This window comes from Colobus angolensis, unplaced genomic scaffold, assembly GCF_000951035.1.
Source record: "Colobus angolensis palliatus isolate OR3802 unplaced genomic scaffold, Cang.pa_1.0 Scaffold270, whole genome shotgun sequence".
Classification (NCBI taxonomy): Eukaryota; Metazoa; Chordata; class Mammalia; order Primates; family Cercopithecidae; genus Colobus; species Colobus angolensis.
The window spans coordinates 817,249-839,486 of NW_012115933.1; the positions used below are offsets into that span (position 1 = coordinate 817,249).

At 36.2% G+C, this 22,238-nt stretch overlaps 1 protein-coding gene across 1 annotated transcript in view; it reads right to left on the reverse strand.

Annotated features, from left to right (window-relative positions):
• Positions 1-22,238, reverse strand: part of BTAF1 (BTAF1 RNA polymerase II, B-TFIID transcription factor-associated, 170kDa) — a 105,649-nt gene that overhangs the window by 53,736 nt on the left and 29,675 nt on the right. The window contains exons 6-14 of the mRNA XM_011947844.1: positions 21,305-21,441; positions 18,484-18,613; positions 17,833-17,901; positions 15,994-16,083; positions 15,287-15,382; positions 15,013-15,189; positions 12,509-12,649; positions 10,815-10,939; positions 8,289-8,409 (exon numbers count right to left, since the gene is read on the reverse strand). Of these exons, the coding sequence (XP_011803234.1) occupies positions 8,289-8,409; positions 10,815-10,939; positions 12,509-12,649; positions 15,013-15,189; positions 15,287-15,382; positions 15,994-16,083; positions 17,833-17,901; positions 18,484-18,613; positions 21,305-21,441 (1,086 nt within the window). The remainder of the gene's footprint in view (positions 1-8,288; positions 8,410-10,814; positions 10,940-12,508; positions 12,650-15,012; positions 15,190-15,286; positions 15,383-15,993; positions 16,084-17,832; positions 17,902-18,483; positions 18,614-21,304; positions 21,442-22,238) is intronic.

The window sequence follows — 22,238 nt, forward strand, 5'->3', positions numbered from 1 at the left end:
ATAAAATCTGGCAATACCCAATTATGCTAGCATTCTCTAAGGCCAAAGTCTTAGTTCGGGCTCTTTGTTTCCTACTTATTTGTGTATGTTAAATTTTCTAACATTCTAAACTATGCTTCAGATTCCAATCCAATCTCACATATATCTTCATGTAATAACTAAACTTGCTCTTCAAACAAAAGTTAATGTACTGGTAAGTGAAATTTTGGAATGACTCACAAAGTGACTGAGATGCAATGGAATGGAAAAGTTGACCCAGTCAGTAAAGAAGGCAAAATAGGAGATTCATGTCTAGGAGTTTGTCTGGCAACAACAGTTACCAGTAATCAGTACAAGTTAATCTGGATATTTCAGTAGTTTACTGATAGACATACATATTAATAGGTATACTCAGCACATACAAATACACTGGCTAAAGAGACAATATAGAAAGGACAAACAACTGGTAAAGTCCTTCACTTTGATTACCAAGCTGCAAAAAAAGTTAAACCTTGATTGTAAATCATTATGAAATAAAACTAGTTTTTTTTGTTTATTTGTTTTTGAGACAGAGTTTCACTCTGTCACCTAGGCTGGAGTGCAGTGGCGTGATCTCTCGGCTCATTGCAACCTCTGCCTCCTGGGTTCAAGCGATTCTCCTGTCTCAGCCTCCCAAATAGGTGGGATTACAGGCACCCACCACAACTCTCGGTTAATTTCTGTATTTTTAGTAGAGACAGGGTTTCATCATGTTGGCCAGGCTGGTCTCAAACTCCTGACCTCAAGTGCTGTGCCTGCACTGGTCTCCCAAAATGCTGGGATTACAGGAGTGAGCCACTGTGCCCGGCCACAGTTTTTCTTAAGAGCTGCTATTTCATGCTCTCCAGGAAGCCAAGCTTGCCAATTCTTTCACATGTTAACATCACAGAAGAAGGCACATGGATTAAAAAATATATTTTCACAAATGCTATGGTATGCCACAGGGAAGTATAAAGGAAATAACATTTCAGAGACAACTGTATTAACTGTGGTTCTATTTAAGGACATTTTAGAGATGTGCATGCCAGCACACATACTTAATAATGGATACCTTTTAAAAATAAGGACATCTCCCTTATAAAATCTACTGATTTTAGAAAGCAAAACAAAACCAAAAAATTACTAAAGATAACCAGGATAATTTCAAGGGAACAAAAGCATCAATCTTTACAAGGCAGTGATACACTGAGCTATAGCCAAGTCTGATCTTGAAAAGTTACTTAAGAATTATTGAGGTATAGCTTGAGAAGTTAGAAACTGAAACCAGGAAACAGCTACTAGTAATTCAGGTGAGTTTTCTTTTCTCACTTTTTAGTTAAAACAACTCCATATTCAGAAGTGGGAAAGAAATTAGACACATAATTATTTTGTCCCCATATAAAATTTAGTAAAAGCTGAACGCCAGAATAAGATCTGAAACTGAAGTGAGCTGTTTATATGAGCTTGGTAAAGCTCTTAATCTTTGATTATCAGTTCTCTCATCTGCAAAACAGAAATGACAGTAGCCACCTCACATAAACTGCTTAGCACAGTTCCTAGCATCAAGTAAGCCCTCAATAGTTTAGATTATTATTACCACAATTAAACATCATTCCTATACCCCAGAATAAGAATGCTCAGAATGAAAGTACTAATTATTGTTTTAGTATCTGTACTATTATTTATACTTGTATAGCATTAACATTTTCAAAGCACTTTCATATACATTATCTCACTTGATCCATGTAACTCTGAGAGAGGCTAGAGATAATCACCAGAGAGGGTTACATAAATCTGACCAAGGTCATAAATTAGCAAATGATAGAGCCAAAGTTAGAACTCAGATCCTGTCTATTTAAGGGATCTTTTAATTATACCATTGAAGGGGTTAACAACAGTGATAAAAAGCTCTATTTAACTGCTCTTTACATTATGATTGCTTTCATAAAGGATTGCTGACTAATTAGGAATACTTAACAACACCAAGAAATCAAAGGCAAGGAAGCAGCTCAGAAAAAGGAACACAAATTAAAAGTGAGAGTAGATTTTTATTACCACGACAAGTCAATGGTCTTTTATCCAAATTCCCTGGAGCCAGATGTTTTGAAACTCAGAAAGTTTTCAAATTTTAGAATAATGAATTACATACAGTGTATATTATATAATATCTCCAATAGAATACCGGCAGCACCTAAATAAATTAATATTTCTGCAGCAAAATGTGTGAATAGGCACATTAAGTGGGATACAGACTAAGCAGTTTCTCTTCAGAATGGTCAGGTTTTGCCACCAAATTAGTAGTTTTATAAATTGACCCAACTCACAAAAAGCTTTGGCTTTCAAAGTTGCAGGAAAGGAATCATGGAACTGCACTACAAAAAGAGTTTGCACATAGCTATAAACTAATCAGTAAGTAACTTTCAGGCAATTTGTGGAGAGGAATACAGTAACAGATAAAAGCATCAGAGATGGTTTATTCATACAGCTTTTCAGAAAGCAAATAATGTTGCTGGGAATCACAAGATTAACAATAAAAATTAAATGAGCTTTCACTGCATAATAATGACTTTAAACAATGATTTAGATAAAATGAGTTATAGATGTTGGAGATGCTTTGTGGCACTAGAGATTTGATCTGTCTCATGAAAGAAAAGGTACAGGGAGGAAGAAAGGGAGCTAAAATTTAGGAAGGTGAGAGTGCGAGGGAGTGGGAGCAGGGGACAAGGAGCCATGTCCAAAGATACTTTGATCAAATGAACATGATTACACTTAGGATACAGGAGTGGATTCAGAAAATGTCCTTGACTCCAGAGTACATATTAGGAAATATTAGGGGGAAATGTTGACCAGAGCCAACTATTAGAAGACTGAGAAAGACAGGAATTTAATCCTAGTATAGTGTTAGGCAGTTACAAATTACTAACCAGTTTGTGAGTAACTGAGGCTATGGTCCCCCAAATCCTTCTGAAACTTAAATTCTTTCCTTTTAGAAATACTATGACCGTGTAGAAACGAAAATTCCAAACTTTAAAGGAGCATACTGGAGAAAGGATGATAATTTTTATGAATACATAGAAGGGAGAAGTAGGTAAATTAGAAGATAGGATTATAACTTAATTTTAATTTTTTATTACAAAAACTTGAAACAAGACAAAATTACTAAGAAATGTCAATTATGGATTGTGTACACATAAATGAATGTTGTTTCATAAAATTCCCTGCACTTTTCTCTACTAAAAAAAAAAAAAAATCCCAAAATTTAAAAGAAGGAAATAGATGGTAGTATTAAGAAAAGCTTCCTAAAAGGTTTGGCTTTGGGCTGGGCACGGTGGCTCATGCCTGTAATCCCAGCACTTTGGGAAGCCAATGCAGGTGGATCACCTGAGGTCAGGAGTTCAAGACTAGCCTGACCAACATGGCGAAACCCTGTCTCTACTAAAAACACAAAAATTAGCTGGGCATGGTGGCACATGCCTGTAATCCCAGCTACTCAGGAGGCTGAGGAAGGAGGATCACTTGAACCTGGGAGGTGGAGGTTGCAGTGGACCAATATCATGCCATTGCACTCCAGCCTGGGCGACAAGAGCAAAACTCCATCTCAAAAAAAGAGAGAGAGAAAGAAAAAAAAAAATTGGCTTTATACTATTACTTGAAAAAACAGAATGAAATAGCCAACAAAAATAGTAAAACATATATGTGGGGACCAAAATCAGAGCCTGCTAAGAATGAGTGATTAGTGCTATAGCCATAGTCTTTGGTGGTGAAGATAATAAACAGCAAGGATCAGGGCAGTGACAAAGCACAAAATCTGGAAGTATCAATATTAAGTTTCGTAGACAGCATCTCTTTCAGTAAAGAGATAACGCTGAAGATAAAGGTTAGACACAAGTGAAATTTCATGAATGACGCCATCAAAAAGTTATGAAAAATAAGAGAAAAAGAAGCTAAAGGCATAGATAACCAACACAAAAGGATACAGGAAACAAAATAAACATTAAGATTCCAACAAAAAAGGACCACAAACATGTCAGAATAACCGGAAGAAAAATATGGAAGCAGAATGTATTTAAAAGGCTAAAGGGAACAGACTAGAAAAGCACTTTTGTTCAAAACACATTCTGTACACTTGTCTAATTTGAAATTGACATATTCAGTAAAATGTCTGTGAAAGTACATATCAAAGATACTAGATATGAATCAAAGAGAAGTGAGGGTATTTTTTTTTAATCACATCATCTAATCTTCCCGACCTTTCAGCTTAGTTTATCTTTTAATGCTGCTCTCTGACACCTCTCACATACTGGTCTTCTGTTATTTAACTCTTTGCAGAGGTTATTAAACTTACCATGTAATAGTCTTACAGCAACCATACTATAAACTTCTCCAAGGTAAGAAACATGTAGGATGATATGGTTTGGCTCTGTGTCCCCATCCAAGTCTCATCTTGTAGCTCCCATAATTCCCATGTGTTGTTGCAGGGACCCAGTGGGAGATAAGGGAACCATGGGGTGGGTCTTTCCTGTGCTGTTCTCATGATAGTGAATAATTCTTACAAGATCTGACAATTTTAAAAACGGGAGTTTCCCTGCACAAGCTCTCTCTTTGCCTGCTGCCATCCACGTGGACGTGACTTGCTCCTCCTTGCCTTCCACCAAGATTGTGAGGCTTCCCCAACCATGTGGAACTAAGTCCAATTAAGCCTTTCTTTTGTAAATTGCCCAGCCTTTATCAGCAGTGTGAAAAAAGGCTAATACATAGGATTTCTTTTTTTTATTTCCCAGAAAACCCAGCACAGAATCTTACACTAATTTACTTAATAAACATTGAGGGCCTATGCTTAAGAGGTGGCTGACATGCCACAAATTATATACAAAGACAATGGCGTTCTGGTATAGGAAATGATAAAGAATCATCATTAAATGATAAAGAAATGAAGGCTAGTACCAAAGCCTTCATTTATGAGCCAGCAAAGGCAAATTCAAAAGGGGGAAAAAAAAAATCCCTGGACATGAAAATTAACATCAGAGAACACAGAGATGTTTTCACAACCAGGAAATTTTAAAAGCCAATATCCACAATCATTGAGGAACTTAAACTTGGAAGGGGAATTTTTTTTTTTTCTGAGACAGGGTCTCGCTCTATTACCCAGGCTTGGCAGTGGTGCAATCTCAGCTCACAGCAGCCTCTGCCTCCCAGGTTCAAGCGATTCTCGTGCTTCAGCCTCCTGAGTAGCTATGATTACAGGCACACACCACCATGCCCAGCTAATTTTGGTATTTTTAGTAGAGACAGGGTTTCACCATGTTGTCCAAGTTGTTCTCGAACTCCTGGCCTCAACTGATTCGCCCGCCTCAGCCTCCCAAAGTGCTGGGATCACAGGCCTGAGCCACCGTGTCAGGCCCAACAGTGATTTATAACAATCTTGGGATCTTATTTATAGTAAAAATTTTAGAACAAGGGAGGAGGCATTACAAGATTAATAAAAGTTGAGAAATCACAACTGACAGCAGAGGAGATAAAAATTAGGCAAATGCAACCGAAAAAAAACAGTTCAATTACTGCAAGCAGTGACTCATGTATCTCAGTATTTCCACAGTATGCTATAATAAACAGTATAAAAACTAATAACCAACAAATAATATTGGTGACTGATTCACCAAAAAAGTTAGCTTATGTTCAATATACTTTAAAAGGATGATCTACTGTGGCAGTCATTTTAATAGTTAACTATCTTTTTGTGGCAAAAAGGATATTCCAGTTATTTGAAAATTTCATTTATACAGAACACCTTATTTTCTAGTAATGTAAAGTTGGTATTACTAAATAAATAATAAAGTCACAAGTCAAAAATAGCCTGCAGGTGGCTTGATCACCTAACAAGGAATAAAGGGGCTTTAAAAAACAATATGAAACTGTATCTAAAATATACAAAGAACTCTTAAAATTCAACAATAAGAAAACAACCCAGTATTAAAATAAGCAAAAAACCATTTTTCTTTTTTTTTTTTTTAATTAACCAGGCATGGTGGTGCGTGCCTATAGTCTCAGCTACTCAGGAGGCTGAAATGGGAAGATCACTTGAGCCCATGAGTTCAGGGTTGCAGTAAGCTATGATCATGCCTATGCAACAGTGTGAGATCTTATCTCAAAAATACAATAAGATAAATAAAAATAGGCAAAAGCTGAACAGATACCTCACCAAAGATGAGAGATAGATGGTGAATAAACATATGAAAAGATGCTCAACATCATGCGTCACTAGGAAACTGCAAATTAAAACAACAATGAAATACTACTACACTTATTAGAATGGCTAAAACCCAAAACACTGACAAAAAATGCTGGCCAGAATGCGAAACAATAGGAACCCTCACTCATTGCTGGTAGAAATACAAAATGGTACAGTCACTTTGGAAGAGACTTGGCAGTTTCTTATAAAAATCAACATACTCTTACCACACAATTCAGCAGATACGCTCCTTGGTATTTACCCAAGTGAGTTGAAAACTTAATGCCTACATAAGAATCTGCACATGAATGTTTATAACCGTTTTATTCATAAGTGTCAAAAACTGAAGCAATTAAGATGTCCTTAGAAGGCAAATGAATAAACTGGTACAGACAATGCAGTATCAGTCCATGATAAAAAGAAATGGGCTACCATGACATGAAAAGACATGGAGGAACCTTAATTTCATATTGCTAAGTGAAAGAAGCCAATTCGAAAAGGCAGCATACTATATGATCCCACTATGTGATATTGTGGAAAAGACAAAATTAAGGAGACAGTAAGAAAGATCAGTGGCTGCTAAGGGCTCAGGCACAGGGAAGGAAGGATGAATAGGTGGAACACAGGGGATTTTGGGGATAGTAAAACTACTCTGTATGATACTGTAATGGTGGGTACATATCATTATTGTACATGTGTAAATGTACAATATGTACAAAATGTACAGAAGAATGAATGAACCCTACTGTGAAGTGTGGACTTTAATGTATCAATATTGGCTCATCAGTTTTAATAAGTGTACCACACTAATGCAAGATGTTAACAATAAGGGGAACTATGTGTGGGTAGTAGGAGGGATAAAAGGGTATACGGGAACTTTCTGTACTTTTCCTTCATTTTTTCTGTAAATCTAAAACTGCTATTAAAAATAAAGTCCATATATACAAAAAGAACCACATGAAGAGAAAAAAATTGGTAACTTCAAAAGGTCTATATAAAATGAATTTAAAAATTCACATTTAGGCAAAAATCATAAAATTAAAGCAAAAATGAAATGAAAATTAAGAACAACCCATGCCAGCTATCATATCAGCCCATGCTTGACCAACTGAGAACTAACTGTAAAACAGACCTGACAATTGTTCTCAGAGATTTGGATTAGACAAAACCAAAAGGATAATGCAAAACAAAATTTAGAGATGTTTATTTACAGAAGTTCAACACAGTATCATGCTGCACATTAAAGCAAGTCTACACAAAATGTTCCTAATTTACATGAGAATCCACGGTTAGTGAACACAAAAAAGGCACTTATTCACTACTTAGTCACTGTTTTTAAAAAATGATTGGCTCAAACCGTAGTACCTCTTAACAGCATGCTAGAAAACTGAATTTCTTATTGATAGTTCTCTAAATCTAGGTATTTTGTTTGACCTATAAGGCTATTTTTAAAATGGTAATGTGAAGCCTTTTATCAACAGGGCAAGGACTCCTAAGCTCACCACAGGCTCCATTTACACACGGATATTATCTGAATGATCTCTGTAGACATTTCAATGTGACTCCTGAAGAAGTACACTATCCTTGAAAATAGCATGCTCTTAAGATTGAAGAAGCTTTAAATAAAGGTAAGAGCCTGGGAATTCCATGGTAAGTCTTTAAGAGTTGTACTATAGAGCTTCAAATGCAACCTTCTAACCTGGGCCATGGGTTCTGTCAACCACTCAACTGTCAGCCACACAGAGAAAGAGCATGCAAAGACTATATAACAGGTCTCTGACAGGGAGAGACTATTCAATCATTCATTCATTCAACAAACATTTACTCAGGACTTCCTATGTGTTAAGTATGATTTCAAGGGCTGACGTTTAAACAACCTAGAACAAAATATTAAAATATTTCTGCTCTTACAGTGATTACATTCATCTACATGGTTACCATACCACTAGGCCCAACATTGTACTGCTCTTTGGATATACAGCAAGGGTAAGATAATGATCAGGTTTATTTTACAAAATTAATTTGTATAAGTTTCAAGATTGCTATAGTTATCAGTTCTTACCTGGTCCTGTGTTGATAATAACGTAAACAGAGTTTCCAATGCTGCTCTTCGAACTGATGATATAGTGTGATGCAAAAAAGGCCAGACACGTGGAACTAAAACTGTGAGTGACTGTTGAATACTAATAAAGAAGACACAAATTAATCTTACTTATTCTAAGTTGAAACTCTGTAGATACATTATCTAAATATTCTCATGGGATCTAGTGATGCTGACATCATGTGACTTTTTTGATGAATAAATTATTAAAAGACAATACCATTTTCATATGAACATTCTTGTAACAATGTCATTCACAACTGTTATTGCAGGACCAGAAGAGCCAGAGCAAATGCAGTCAAAAAGAAGGGTGGAAATACTAACATCAGGTTCTTCTATGGCACTAATGCCATGAGTCACCTTTATCAAGTTAGGACTTTCCAATATAATTGCTCTTAGGAAAATGGGACATGTATCCTAGCTGGTAGTCAGCCTACATGATCAGGACTGCTAATCCTAACTTCTTTCCCAAGGCTAATCCCAATGGGTAGATACACAAAATTTCCATCTCCCTTTGGGGCCATCTCTGTCACATATCAAATGAGCAAGTGGTAGTAGGGCAGCAACTTTGAAATTTATTATCCTGGTGTAGCATTACTAAGTTAGGAAAACTCAAATTTCTTCCTTCTCATAGATTTAAGTTTTAAATGGGGAAGCAAACAAAGCCAAGTCTAGACTAACTTGGGCCATAGGATTCCTGTCACATTCATGAGTCATTTGTAAAAATTACCTGGAACTAGGAAATAAATCATAAGCAGCATTTGAAATATATGGCTCCATAGAAAAAAAACGTGAACAAAAAATAATATGCCACTGTAACTATTTGGTCTTTTGTGGTTCCTCCCAGGAGGCCTATCTTTTAACACTATTTTCATTACTTGCAGGTTTGTATCAACACTACTTCTTGTATTTTATTTTCATATTTGGCAAATTTATTTATAAAATTCTAACTTAAACACAGGTACACACAGACATAAAAAAGACACAAAATACATAAAAGCATTATAACAGAGTCTTGTTAAGTGTCTAACTGCTCATGCTCCAAATAACATGCTACATTTCTTCTTACATAAGCTAGAAGAAAGTATCTGCTGATTATCACAATATATGAAGCAAATTTGAAACAAAAAAGATGGAAAACTACATTATTTCACATTGAATTAATAGAATTTTCACTATATTCTTTCTTATATTACCCAGTTTTTCTGACACCATCCACTAAGGCCCATAGGCCAAATCCATTCCACCATTTTTTTTTAAGTAAAAGTTTTCTGTGTATACAAGCACGTTCATTCTCTTATGTATTACCTATGTACAGCTGTTTTCACACTACAGTGACAGCTTAGTAGTTTTGACAGACTGGCTCACAAAACAAAAATACCCACTATTTGGGCCTTCGCAGAAAAAGATTACTAATCCTTGATTTACAGTAATTAAAAACCCCTTCATCTTGCAGCTTAAAGAGGGCTTTCACATACTCATTTAGTTTGTACAGCTTTCATTAGCAACAGAAACATCGAAAATCAGGAAACCCCATAAATGTACTACCACTTCAATTTTTCTCTTCTTTTGCTTTTATAGGAACTTATTTTGCTCTTCCTACTTATGTGCTGTCCAACTAATCTAAACTTAGCATTAAAGTACTTCCAATAGGTCAGTATTATTTGAAATATTTTCCACACGTGTTTTTATACATCTATGGGTTTCATGGGAAATATTCAGAGCCAGAAACCATGTATAAGCATAATTACATGAATGTTCACTGAACGCCCTCACTAGGACAAGAACAGTAATTTTCTCATCTGTGAATTTTTTTAAGTTGCATAATAATTTTTTCTTCTCTATCTCTAAGGACACTTATCTCTAATAATATTCAAGGGCCAGTCTACAAGGTAGGGAATATGTTAATTAGCTGAGCTGAGATTCATATATCAGGACAGGAAAATTGGTGACACTAAATTTTTGATGTATGTTTTTGGCTTCACTTGATCTCTGCCTTTGGACATTATATTACATTATTATGTATTCCCTTCCTGATAAGTAGTTACTGAAATCAAGAACAAGAGTTGAAGAAATGAACAATACAAAAAAAAAGTTCACAGAGGTGCAAGTTTTAGAAAATATAAAGCTGATGTTCGATGATAATTCTGTTAACTATTACTAAATAAAGCTAAAATTCTACATTCTAGGGCTAGAACTGGAAATACTGTTCAATGATTATATTTCTAAATAAACAATTATAAGATGAACAAGATGATGAATTATATAACTGAAATATTTCAAGGGTAAAAAAAATGATCTTTGTAAGCTGCTGCCCACATGGCTGAAGAGTAAAAAAGACAAGGCCTTCTGAAAACAGTAGTCTTTGGCATCTCCAGCTTAAACAGTACTATTCTTAAAGGTGCTAAAATATTATATGTTTAGGCTAAATTATCTCGAAAGGTATATAAAGACTTTTTACTTTATCCTCTAATTAGAAATAATTACCTGCATTGTTGGACCTGAGGATAAGTTAACAAGGATGAAAGGAGAGTCATAATACTATTTGTTGAAGCTGTTAGATCATCTAATTCCAGAAGAGCATCCCACAATGTATTTATAATGAAGGGTACCTATAAGATCAGTTTTCAAGAAAAGTTATCAATTTTGTACAAAATACTCACAAACCCTGCCAAATTGTATCCCAGGGGTCACTACTAATTCAACAACACATGCAATTCCAACGACCTTGGATAGTGTCAGTTTTCAGCGAAGTTAACAAGGTGACACTATTTGCCTTTAACAATTTCCTATACCTTTTTTTTAATGCCATTCAACTCTACTTTGATACTTCCCTTCCTGATCAGACTCATAATGGGTAGAACTCAGAAAATAAAAGAGCCAAAACTATTTTATGTAAAAAACTAAACTCTGAAAACAACAGAGCATGGAGACACAAGACATGCTCCTCTATGTAATTTTACTGCATTTAAAGTGGTACCAATTGTCATAAAAAAAAAATTTTTTTTAGTTTTTAAGCTCTTAAAATACTGCTTACTATACTCTTAACTTTGTGTTCTGATTTTGATAATAGGGTAGAAAGTCAGCCAGATCTTTAAAAAAGTCATTTCAAAACATGAGACTAGAGGGGTGGGTGTGATGGGTCACATCTGTAATCCCAGCACTCTGGAAGGCCAAGACTGGGAAGATCTCTTGAGTTTAGGAGTTTGAGACCAGCCTGGGCAACAGAGGGGGACTCCTCCATCACTACAAAAAATAATTTTAAAAAACTCAGCCAGGCACAGTGGCATGCGTCTGTAGTCCCAGGTACTTGGGAGGCTGAGGCAAGAAGGACTGCTTGAGCCCAGGAGAGTGAGGCTACATGTCATCCACTGCACTCCGGCCTGGGTGACAGAGTGAGATCCAAGAAAGAAAAGAAAATGTTATGTGTATATACAGATTACACAACACTTGTTAATAATACTGATTAATAATTAGTAATTAATAAGGAGAGGAGAGGAGAGACAGGGAGGAGAGGAGAGACAGGGAGGGGAGGGGAGACTAAATTAAAAAAAAAAATCCAGAAACTAAAATCAAAACAAACAGGCCAGGCATGGTGGCTCATGCCTGTAATCCCAGCACTTTGGGAGGCCGAGGTGGGTGGATCACTTAAGGACAGGAGTTCGAGACCAGCCTTGCCAACATGGTGAAACCCCATTTGCACTAAAAATACAAAAATTAGCTTGGTGTTGTGGCGCGTGCTTGTAGTCCCAGCTACTTGGGAAGCTGAGGTAGGAGAACTGCTTGAACCTGGGAGGTGGAGGTTGCAGCAAGCCAAGATCACACCACTGCACTCCAGCCTGGGCAACAAGAGTGAAACTCTGTTTCAAAAAAAAAAAAAAAATCAAAACAAACAAAAGTCCAATATATCTAAAAACCAGGAGTAAAATAAGGAAGACATGGCTGCATTCTTCTCAAGGAAGTTCCCTATATATTATGTACATGAAGGGAAAGTAGACAAATGCATCCAATTCACTCTTCCGAAGTACAATATATAATTAAGATTGCATGCATCAGAGGGCTGTTGGTCAAAAAAAAATTGAAGATGAAGGAGAAAAATGTACTCAATGTATTTTCTAATACTCCATATCCCAAATGAAAACAAGCTCTACAGGAAGAAATTGTAAAAATATTTAATTTACCTTTTGTGTCTGAAGATAGACAAGGCTTTCTACTACAGGTACTAATGATGCTGCAGCAACAGCTCTGACATCATCATCAAGATCCTGGAGTCCTTCAATTATTCTAGTTAAAACTTTAGGCAATAAACTATTAATTACATCCTGTAAAACAGTACATGAAAATAAATTAATTTTCTATAGTACAGTTATTGTGCTTAAACATTTTAAAATTTAAATTTGCCACATGACAGCTAAATTCTAGTATTTACAGTCATGCACTGCTTAACAATGGATAGATTCTGAGAAATACATCAGGCAATTATGTCATTCTGTGAACATTATAGAGTGTACTTACACAAACCTAGACAGTATAGCCTATACCACACCTAGCTATGTGATATAGCGTATTGCTTCTAGGCTACAAATCTGCACAGCATGTTACTGAACTGAATACTGTAGGCAGCTACTAATAAAATAATAAATATTGGTATATCAAAATACAGAAAAGGTACAATAAAAGTACAGTATTATAATCTTATGGGACCACCATCATATATGTGGCCCATCACTGACTGAAATATCATTATGACTGTATCTACAAAAAAAAATCACATAAACAAAAACATAACATCAACAGAAGCCTAAGTAATCCCATTTGAAAAAGACTACAAGGGCATCAAGTGCTTTATCCAATGAGACGTAAAACATCAAAACATGTTTTAAAGGTAAGGCTATGAATTCTCTGTGTGAGTAGACACACACACAAACCCCTCTGCTAGAATCCTAGCCTCCATATCTCATTCAATGCCACCAACAACCAAAAGGAGAATGAGAGAAGAGTGGAAGAAAAGCCATACATTCCCGTTTCTCATTATTCCAATTTAATGTTTTTTCATTTCCCCCAACAGAGCCAGCCCCCAGACGTTACTCCTGTGATCACATACTAGGAATCTCACTGAAAACTGGTCTCACTATGAAATAGGGATAACATTTCAAAAATCTATAAGGTGTTTTCCATTTCCATATAAGTCTGCTGTTATCTACCGAGGCTAGAGTGCAGAACACAGAAAAAAAGGTTTTATTTTTGGGGGGTAAGAGGGTGGCTGCCAAGGGGAGAAGAGAACTAAAAGGGCCAGGAAGAGGAAGGAAGGGAGCAGAGGGAGAAAGAGTTGGACAGAAATCTCAGGTCTCTCAGCAGAATCACAAATGCTTTGTTATTGGCAGTTAAAGGGAAAAAAAGAGACGATCTTAGAAAACTTCAAAAGGCCTTTGAGCTTGCCTTTTGAGACAGAAAGCGAGGTTCCAATCTGTTATACAGTGAGCATGGGAAGAGAAGAAAAGCTGGCACGAAGCATTAAGTAGCCATAATGGATAGTGAAATGCCTATATAGGCCAATGCCTAACACCCTGACAATGCTGATACCAACTGGAAAGTATTCAGGGAAATTAAACTGGTAAGAAAAGGTCTTGGTCTCTCTCTAGCCCTCATTCATAATCTCTCCTTTACTTCCATGTCTCTTTTTCGTCAACACTCACTCTTTGCTGACCTGTTATGTTCAGAGTCAAGACAACTATTTGTGGAAGTCCCTAATTCTGTCACTAGATCTATGGTGGGGAAGTAGGGAGAAGGAGAAAAGAGATGCTTTACTGGCATCTCACATTGGTAATCTGAATCAATTTTTCCACAAAAATGTTATGTGTATATATAGATTACACAGCACTTATTAGTTTAGTAAAGGACTTTAGATATATTTATATATGAAATAGGCTTTTGTGGACCAATCTAATAACCAAATTTCTAGCCAGAATATATCTGTTCTTGATAACCTACTAAGGGAACATAAATGTTCCTAAGTAGGGGACTATGTGCACATGCAGGTATTTTCATCCTAGATGATGTATAATATCACGATAAACACTGTTCTAGAAGACATGCCATTTAGTTTCTAGTTCTAGTACTAACCTTAACTAGTTTTGTGACCACCAGCAAGGCATCTAATTTTTCAGAACTTTATTTCCCTATATGAAAATAATAAGACTACATGCATTTTCTTCTTGGAAGTTTTGTCATAAAGGATAAAAAAAAAAAACACACACTGACAGTTTATGTAAAAAGTACATGATCATACAGATTGTCTTCTTTACACTTTGATGTCTACTCCTGTATGTATATTGCACAACTTGGCACCATGTTGTATAGCCCTCAGAGCATGTATTCAATATTTAAATGAGTTAAAACAGTAAAACCAAATCATGAAGAGCACTGAATTAACTGTAGCAATGGATTAAAAAGGAAAAATAATCTTTGACCTTAAAGAGCAATAATGTAACTAACCATCTTTTGATTTATACTTAAATTTTTATGAGCTCCACCTATCTGTATGACACTGTCTCAAGAAGGCAAATCTTGGAAGACTGGCTTCTCTGTAACAGTAAGAATCTAAGGCCATTTCTTCTAATTAGTGAAAATAAACTATGAGGGGAAAAAACTCTCCCATATATGCTTCAAAACTTGAAATATTTACCTGACGGACTGCCAAAGCATATTTTATTCCCAGTAGACCACCATGTCTAACTTCCCATTGTTCTTGTGTAAGTAATTTTAGCAGCACATCCACAGTCTTATGAACTCCTGTTTCATTCATGTGTTTTAAAACCACACCTAATGTCTGAGCACAAGTTTCACGAACTGGTGCCACAACCTACAGATGAAAAACGAAGAAAACTCGTATTTGCAAAAAATATATTTTGTAGAATTTGAAATTTGATTGGGCAAAGCCTCCCTTAAATGATACTTACTTCATCAGAAACAAAGTCTCCAAATCTGTCTAATGCAAAAACACAAAGGAGTCTAATAACCAAGTCTTCCAACCATTCTTGATGCTGTTGAATCATCTGTTAAAACATAATATATATATATACACACACACACACACATATTTTTTTAACATAATTTTTTTTAAAACAAAGATCACACATTGTACTGGGGACTTGGGGGACACCTTAGGTCCAAAATCAAAAATAAAATATGGGAACAGATTATTTTAGCTACAGGAACAATAACCAAAAAGTAGAATAGTCCCAATTAATGTATTTAATATTAAACATATCCCATATCCTCTTTGATCATTAATTCGATTCAGAAATACTATATCAAAATTCTTAAAATTCATGGATTATATTATGTTACTTACACTCCAAGAGAAATTAAGAAACTAATTACTTAAGGTTGTTCTCATATCAAGTACACCAGTCACATATCTATTATTTATACTATTACCAGTGTCTCCAGGCAATACCAATTATGTTGCTCACTGACCTCTCAACTAGCCTCTCACTCATCTTACTCTACTTTTCAATCCATTGTATGATATTTACCTTTTCATATCTCTTCCTCTTATTTACCCCTCATTCCTACTTCACGGCACATACTCGTTACTTCCCTACATTGGAAAAAGATGCCAACTATTAATACTTGGTGATAATTGTTGCATTAATACACTTACCTCTTCTAAAGTGCTGTCACCCATTTTACCACCACTTTTCCCATGAGCTTTAAGAATTTCCCTAAGTCCAGTGCCTGCACCATGTCGAACCTGAAAAGAACCAAGAAGCAAATGTCAGAGGTTAAATGTTTAAGAAACGAAGTTTGATTTTTCTTCTACACGAAATAAAGATACTGGATTCTTAAGAAATTAGAATCAACTAACTGGAACTTTACAAGAATGTATTTTTCTTCAACTATCTAAGAAGAATTACACATATAAATGTCAGACTGCTTTTGGTTATATGGAATTTTTTAAAAAATCAAGCAAGAAAACAGCTATTCTAAAATCCTCTTGAGATATAAATTCACATTGTTTTCACTACCTTATCCTCTACCTTCATTCAGCACTATCCACAGCAAGAGAGAGGAAAGAAAGTATCATATATCATTTTTTTTTTTTTTTTGAGATGGAGTCTCACTCTTGCCCAGGCTTGAGGGTAGTGATGCAATCTTGACTCACTGCAACCTCCGCCTCCCGGGTTCAAGCGATTCTCCTGCCTCAAGTCGCCCAAGTAGCTGAGATTACAGGCACCCGCCACCACGCCTGGCTAGTTTTTGTATTTTTAGTAGAGACAGGGTTTCTCTATGTTGGCCAGGCTGGTCTCAAACTCCTGACCTAAGCGATCTTCTGCCTCAGCCTCCCAAAGTATTAGGATTACAGGCGTGAGCCACCGCGCCCAGCCCAAGGTGTTCTTTATAATCCCAACACATGTATTTTCAAAATATGTGCATCAAAACTAAGCTCCAGGCTGGACGCAGTGGCTCACACCTGTAATCTCAGCACTTTGGGAGGCCCAGGCAGGCAGATCACTTGAGCTCAGGAGTTCAAGCAACACCAGCTTGGCCAACATGATGAAACCCCATCTCTAATAAAAATATTTTAAAAATTAGCCGGGTGCGGTGGTGCGCACCTGTAGTCCCAGCTATTCAGGAGGCTAAGCCAGGAGAATCACCTGAACATGAGTAGCGGAGGTTGCAGTGAGTCAAGATCATGCCACTGCACTCCAGCCTGGGAGACAGAGTGAGACTCCATCTCAAAAAAACCAAAAAGCAAAAAACCTAAGCTCCAAAGCTACCAATGATAAGTGAGTGCCAAAAGAAGACGAGACAAATAAAATGTCTTATGATTAATGCATCACATCCTGGGGATGAACCACCTTTCTTTGAGAAAGTGAGCTACTTTCTGCAGTGTCATCTGGAAAGGAAAAGGACAAGCTATTGACACTGTACCCACTTCTTAAGACATGAGTTATGACTTGAGTAACTTTAAATAGAATTACACCAAGGAAACACAACTAAAAGGTATTCTAAAGAAATGTTTTTTAAATTACACAGAGGTCAACAGAGGGGAGAAACAATAGTTTGAAACTACCAATCCTCAACTTCAAGCAGAGGAACTTCACTCTTTCTTCTCTTCTACACACTGGGACCTGTTCAAGATGTTCTCTAAAGATTTCTGAGGCTAAAAAGCTGGCTTGGAAACTACTGCTCTTGATCAATCAAAATTGTCCACTTCCAAAGGAAAGGAAGTATTTTTTTACTGCCTGGGAGAGATATTCAAGCCTTTGGATTATAATGGAAAGAACGAAAAGAAATAAACAATTCACTGAAGAATATGAAGGATATGAAAGGTGAAAATCAATCTATAGTTTTCTATTTAGGTTAATGGTATGACATGCCCTGAGTCCTGAGATGAACAGAGAACAGCAACTCTTGACAAAGTATATTGCTCCTGACATTGTTTCCTTCATTAGCACAGAAAATAGAGCTGACAGAAACTGTAATGAAGAAATCTTACCTCCCAGGAGGGATTAAAAAGGTCATTGCAAAGTTCTTCACAAAAGCTTTCCAAAGGCCATTCATTTGTCTGAATAAGAAAAACAGAATTACTACTAGTTCAAAAGGTCTATTTTATGCTAACAATTTAAGTAACTCAATAAATTTTATTTGTAGGTCTAGTAGTAGCAATCAAGCTTTTAAAAATTTATTTTTTAACTAATTAAGATATATTTTTACTAATAAAAATTCTCTTAATAGGCAGATTATTCAATACTTTCTACGGATATATTAGTTTGAAAAAGATTATAAGCAATCTTTCTTTTTATGTTTTTTTTTTTGAGACAGAGTCTCGCCCTGTCAGCCAGGCTGGAGTGCAAGGGCACAGTCTCGACTCACTGCAACCTCTGCCTCCCGGGTTCAAGCGACTCTCCCGCCTCAGCCTCCCAAGTAGCTGGGATTACAGGCGCGCGCCACCACATCTGGCTAATTTTTTGTATCTTTAGTAGAGACGAGGTTTCGCCATGTTGGCCAGGCTGGTCTTGAGCTCCTGACCTCGTGATACACCCGACTTGTCCTCTTAAAGTCCTGGGATTACAGGTGTGAGTCACTGCTGCTGGCCCAAAGATTACAAGCAATTTTAATGGATACTTTCAGAGTCTTTCAAGAGTACCTCTTCAATTAAGGAAGAGCTGTCTGGAATATTATCAATCAAGACTTTGGAATCATTTGCAGACTGATTAATAACAACATTTGCTATTTTCCGTCTCTTTTCTTCTGGCTCCCCATCAGTGCTATCATTGCTAAAAAATAAAAGTCACCATTTAGAAAATGAATAAAGCATAATGTGAACCACAGTGAATGAAATGAATAAAAGATAATGTGAATCACGACGAATTTAAGATAATCCATCATTTAAACAAATGTTTTACACCATCTTCTGCTTATATGATTTACTTAAAATGCCATGTATCAAACGAGTAACTGCTTAAAATTTTTTGAGCAAAATACATCCTAAGTACACTATAGGTTGGTGAATTCTTTTTTTCAAATTGGATCTTGAATTTAACAGGCCATTTTTCCCTCCTCTGTACAATCAGCTCCTCATCTTTTTTATAACCTGCACATAACCTGCATCTGGTCCGGCATAACACTAACGTTTTTAGGCTTTTATATACTAGAGAAAACTAATATACTGAGCAATACAGTATAATCTTACCAGTTCTTGAAAAATATGGAGAGATGAACAATTGACCAATGAAAAAAGAATACAGAAATTTGAGGAAATGTTGTATTGACTTAAAGACTAAAAATATTGAGGCTAGCCTAATATTGGAAAGGAGAGGACAAGTCAAACTACTTTTATTCAACATTTAGAAAAGAAAAACTTAGCACATTTTAAAGCATATATAGCATTATTTTCTATAAATACTTCTCCCCTCTCTCCATCTTAATAGTGAAATTTATTTGGCCAACCATTTTTTCTACAAGGTGATAAAAGAAATCTGAGCCTCCCTTTCCTCATTTCCTATTACTCTTCCCTTAATTATATCCACATCTAGCCACATTAGTAGGTCACCTTAAGTCCCTGAACTTGTTAGGCATGTTTCCACTTGCAGGCGTTTGTCCTTGTAATTCCCTCTATTTGGAAAGCATAACATTTTCTTAAACTATTTAAAACTATTTGAAACTTTTCCTAGTTATTCACAGGACTAGCACTCTCATTTCTTTCAGGTTGTTACTCAAAATTCACCTCTGTGAAGCCCTCGCAGACCATCCTATCTAAAATTTCAAACTCTAAACTCTATACCCCAAAAATATTTCACATGTTCTTCCCTGTTTTATCTTCTTTTCCTTAACCCTTATCATTAACATGATCTGTATTTTATATATATACACATACAGACACACACACTCTATTTTACTTATTTATTTCCCATCTTTCTTTCCCTCCAGACTATAACCTCCAAAGGCAGGAATTCTTATCTATTTTATTCACTCATGTCCTCAGGGCCTAGAACAACACCTGGTAAATAGAAGGTATTTAATAAATGTTTGTGAAATGAATGACTCATGAACTCTGAAAAATAAAGTCTAATATTTCCAACATTAAAATCTTTGGCTAAAACTGCTTGTATGAATAAAAACCAGTAGAAAAACTTAATAGGTTACTATATGATCTTAATGAGCTGCTAACTTGCTTAAAATCTTGTCATTAACAAGTTGAATTAAAAAGTCTGCAGTTAAAGATTCAACCTCAAGTATAAATTTCTACCAAGTATATGTTTACTATTTATCCTCCTTTTTGCCTACCTTTTAAACACTAAACACTTTTTAGCTTTATGTCAACACGTGTAACAAAAAGTTCTGTCATCTGCAAATCCTATTTTCCGAGGCTTTTTATTAATTCAGCATTTATGCAAACATTTCCTGAGTACCACTAAAGATTCGTATTTAACAGATCTGAGTGGGATCCAAGAATATATATTTTTGGCCAGGTGTGATGGCTCAAAGCCTATAATCCCAACACTTTGGGAGGCCAAGGAAGGAGGACCACTTGAGCCAAGGAGTTAGAGACCAGCCTAGGCAACATAGGGAGACCCTATGTCTACAAAAAAATTAAAAACTAGTCACGCATAGTGGTGCACACCTGTAGTCCCAGTTACTTGGGAGGCTGAGGCAGGAGGACTGCTTGAGCCTGGGAGTTTGAGGCTGCAGTGAGTTACGATCGTGCCACTGCACTCCAGCCTGGGCGACAGAGTGAGACTGTATCTCAAAAAACAAAAACCAAAACCAGAAAAAAAAAAGAAAAAAACAGTATTTTTTTTTCACAAGCTCCTCAAAGAGCACCTGAAGGAAATAGTTTTGAACCACCTTTTGAGAAATGCTGCTCCAAGCCATGCAAAGATTATCACTTTTAGCAACTCATGAAGAAACAGAGGACAGTGACTTTACCCCCAGAGTTCTTTTCTTCAACAGGACTACAAAAACTAACCTAGATTATCATTGGCTATTTAGCACAGCCCCAGCTTAAGGAACAGGTGAGGTAACATCATGACAATACCTCCCACTTTACTAAGGGAGTATTCTTAACTTGTGGTCCTTAGACACCTCTCTGACTTCATTCTCTATCACTCTCCTGTGCACTCATCCCAGTATAGAAAGCCATACTGCCCTTCTATTTGTTTCTTGAATATTCCATTTAAGGCATTTAAACTTGTTTCTTCTGCCTGGAATGCTCTTCCCTTTGGAGATCCTCAGCCTTCATTCAAAACTGGTAATTAGTAGGGAAAAAGTCTGTACATGTGGATTTTTCTGGGGAAGTGGTCTCAGTTCCTAGTAACAATAAATACTCTCTGACAATTGAGTAAGAGAATCCAAACAGTACTCTTCAGCTAAATATGTCAGCAGAATGTTTCTATAAATCAAGCAGACACAGATTAAAGCCACACAGCCCTCTTGTTTTAAGTGAATAAGCAAAAAAGGATTACTACCTCTTCTCATTAGTTTCCACTGCATCCCTGGATCTCTGTTTTGCAAATAACTTGGCCATTCTTTTAGCTTTGTTCCTTTGTCTATTGCTCATTCCTGCTCGAAACTCTGAGTCAATCAATTCAGCTGCCTGAAGAGTCTAAAAGAATAAAAGAATGCTGAGTTGGAACTTTCGAACTTAAAATAAATACCTATAGTCTCAGCCTCAGAAGAAGACCAAGTCTATAAATTTCAGTATATATACATCGATCACATTTTTTTTGACAGACTCACACTCTTCTGTTGTATGTACCATAATTTCAGTCTTTTCCTCCCTCTTCTCTATTATTCCAACTCCCAACAGATACATATAATGCTTCTTAACTTTTTTTATGCTACATTATGAGGTACAAATGTATGATCCTAACCCACAGAGAAGGCTTTGAAGAGGTTAAGACTTCAAAATAAAAATAATATCACCAAAAAGTTATGAGAATAAACGTCAATAAAAGAAACTGATCATCACCCATCTGCTGAAATAAACAAACAAATAAATTATAGCCTTAACTGATTGGTCCAGCATGCTATTGTCCAGCTTAGCTCATATGCCCCTTTCCTATTAACTATTTACCGCCTACTCTTTTTGCTCTTTTCCATTCACAGAAGACACTATAAAGTCTGTGTGTTAGATTTTTAAGCTTAAGCCTAAAAATCCCTTCTGTGCCTAACCATAAGATTCAACTGAAATTTATACTTCCGCAACTAGTTAAGGTCACTGGTGTGGATGTTCTGCTGCAGTCTTGATAAAGAACTATGGGCACATATACAAGCAATGCAGCTGTAATGACTTATGGCAACGATGAACCTTAACCAACTTCCCCCAAAGGTCCATGATATATAAACCTGGATTTCGCAAATCCCAAATTGGTGTTGCCTATCCCACACCCAATCAATCTG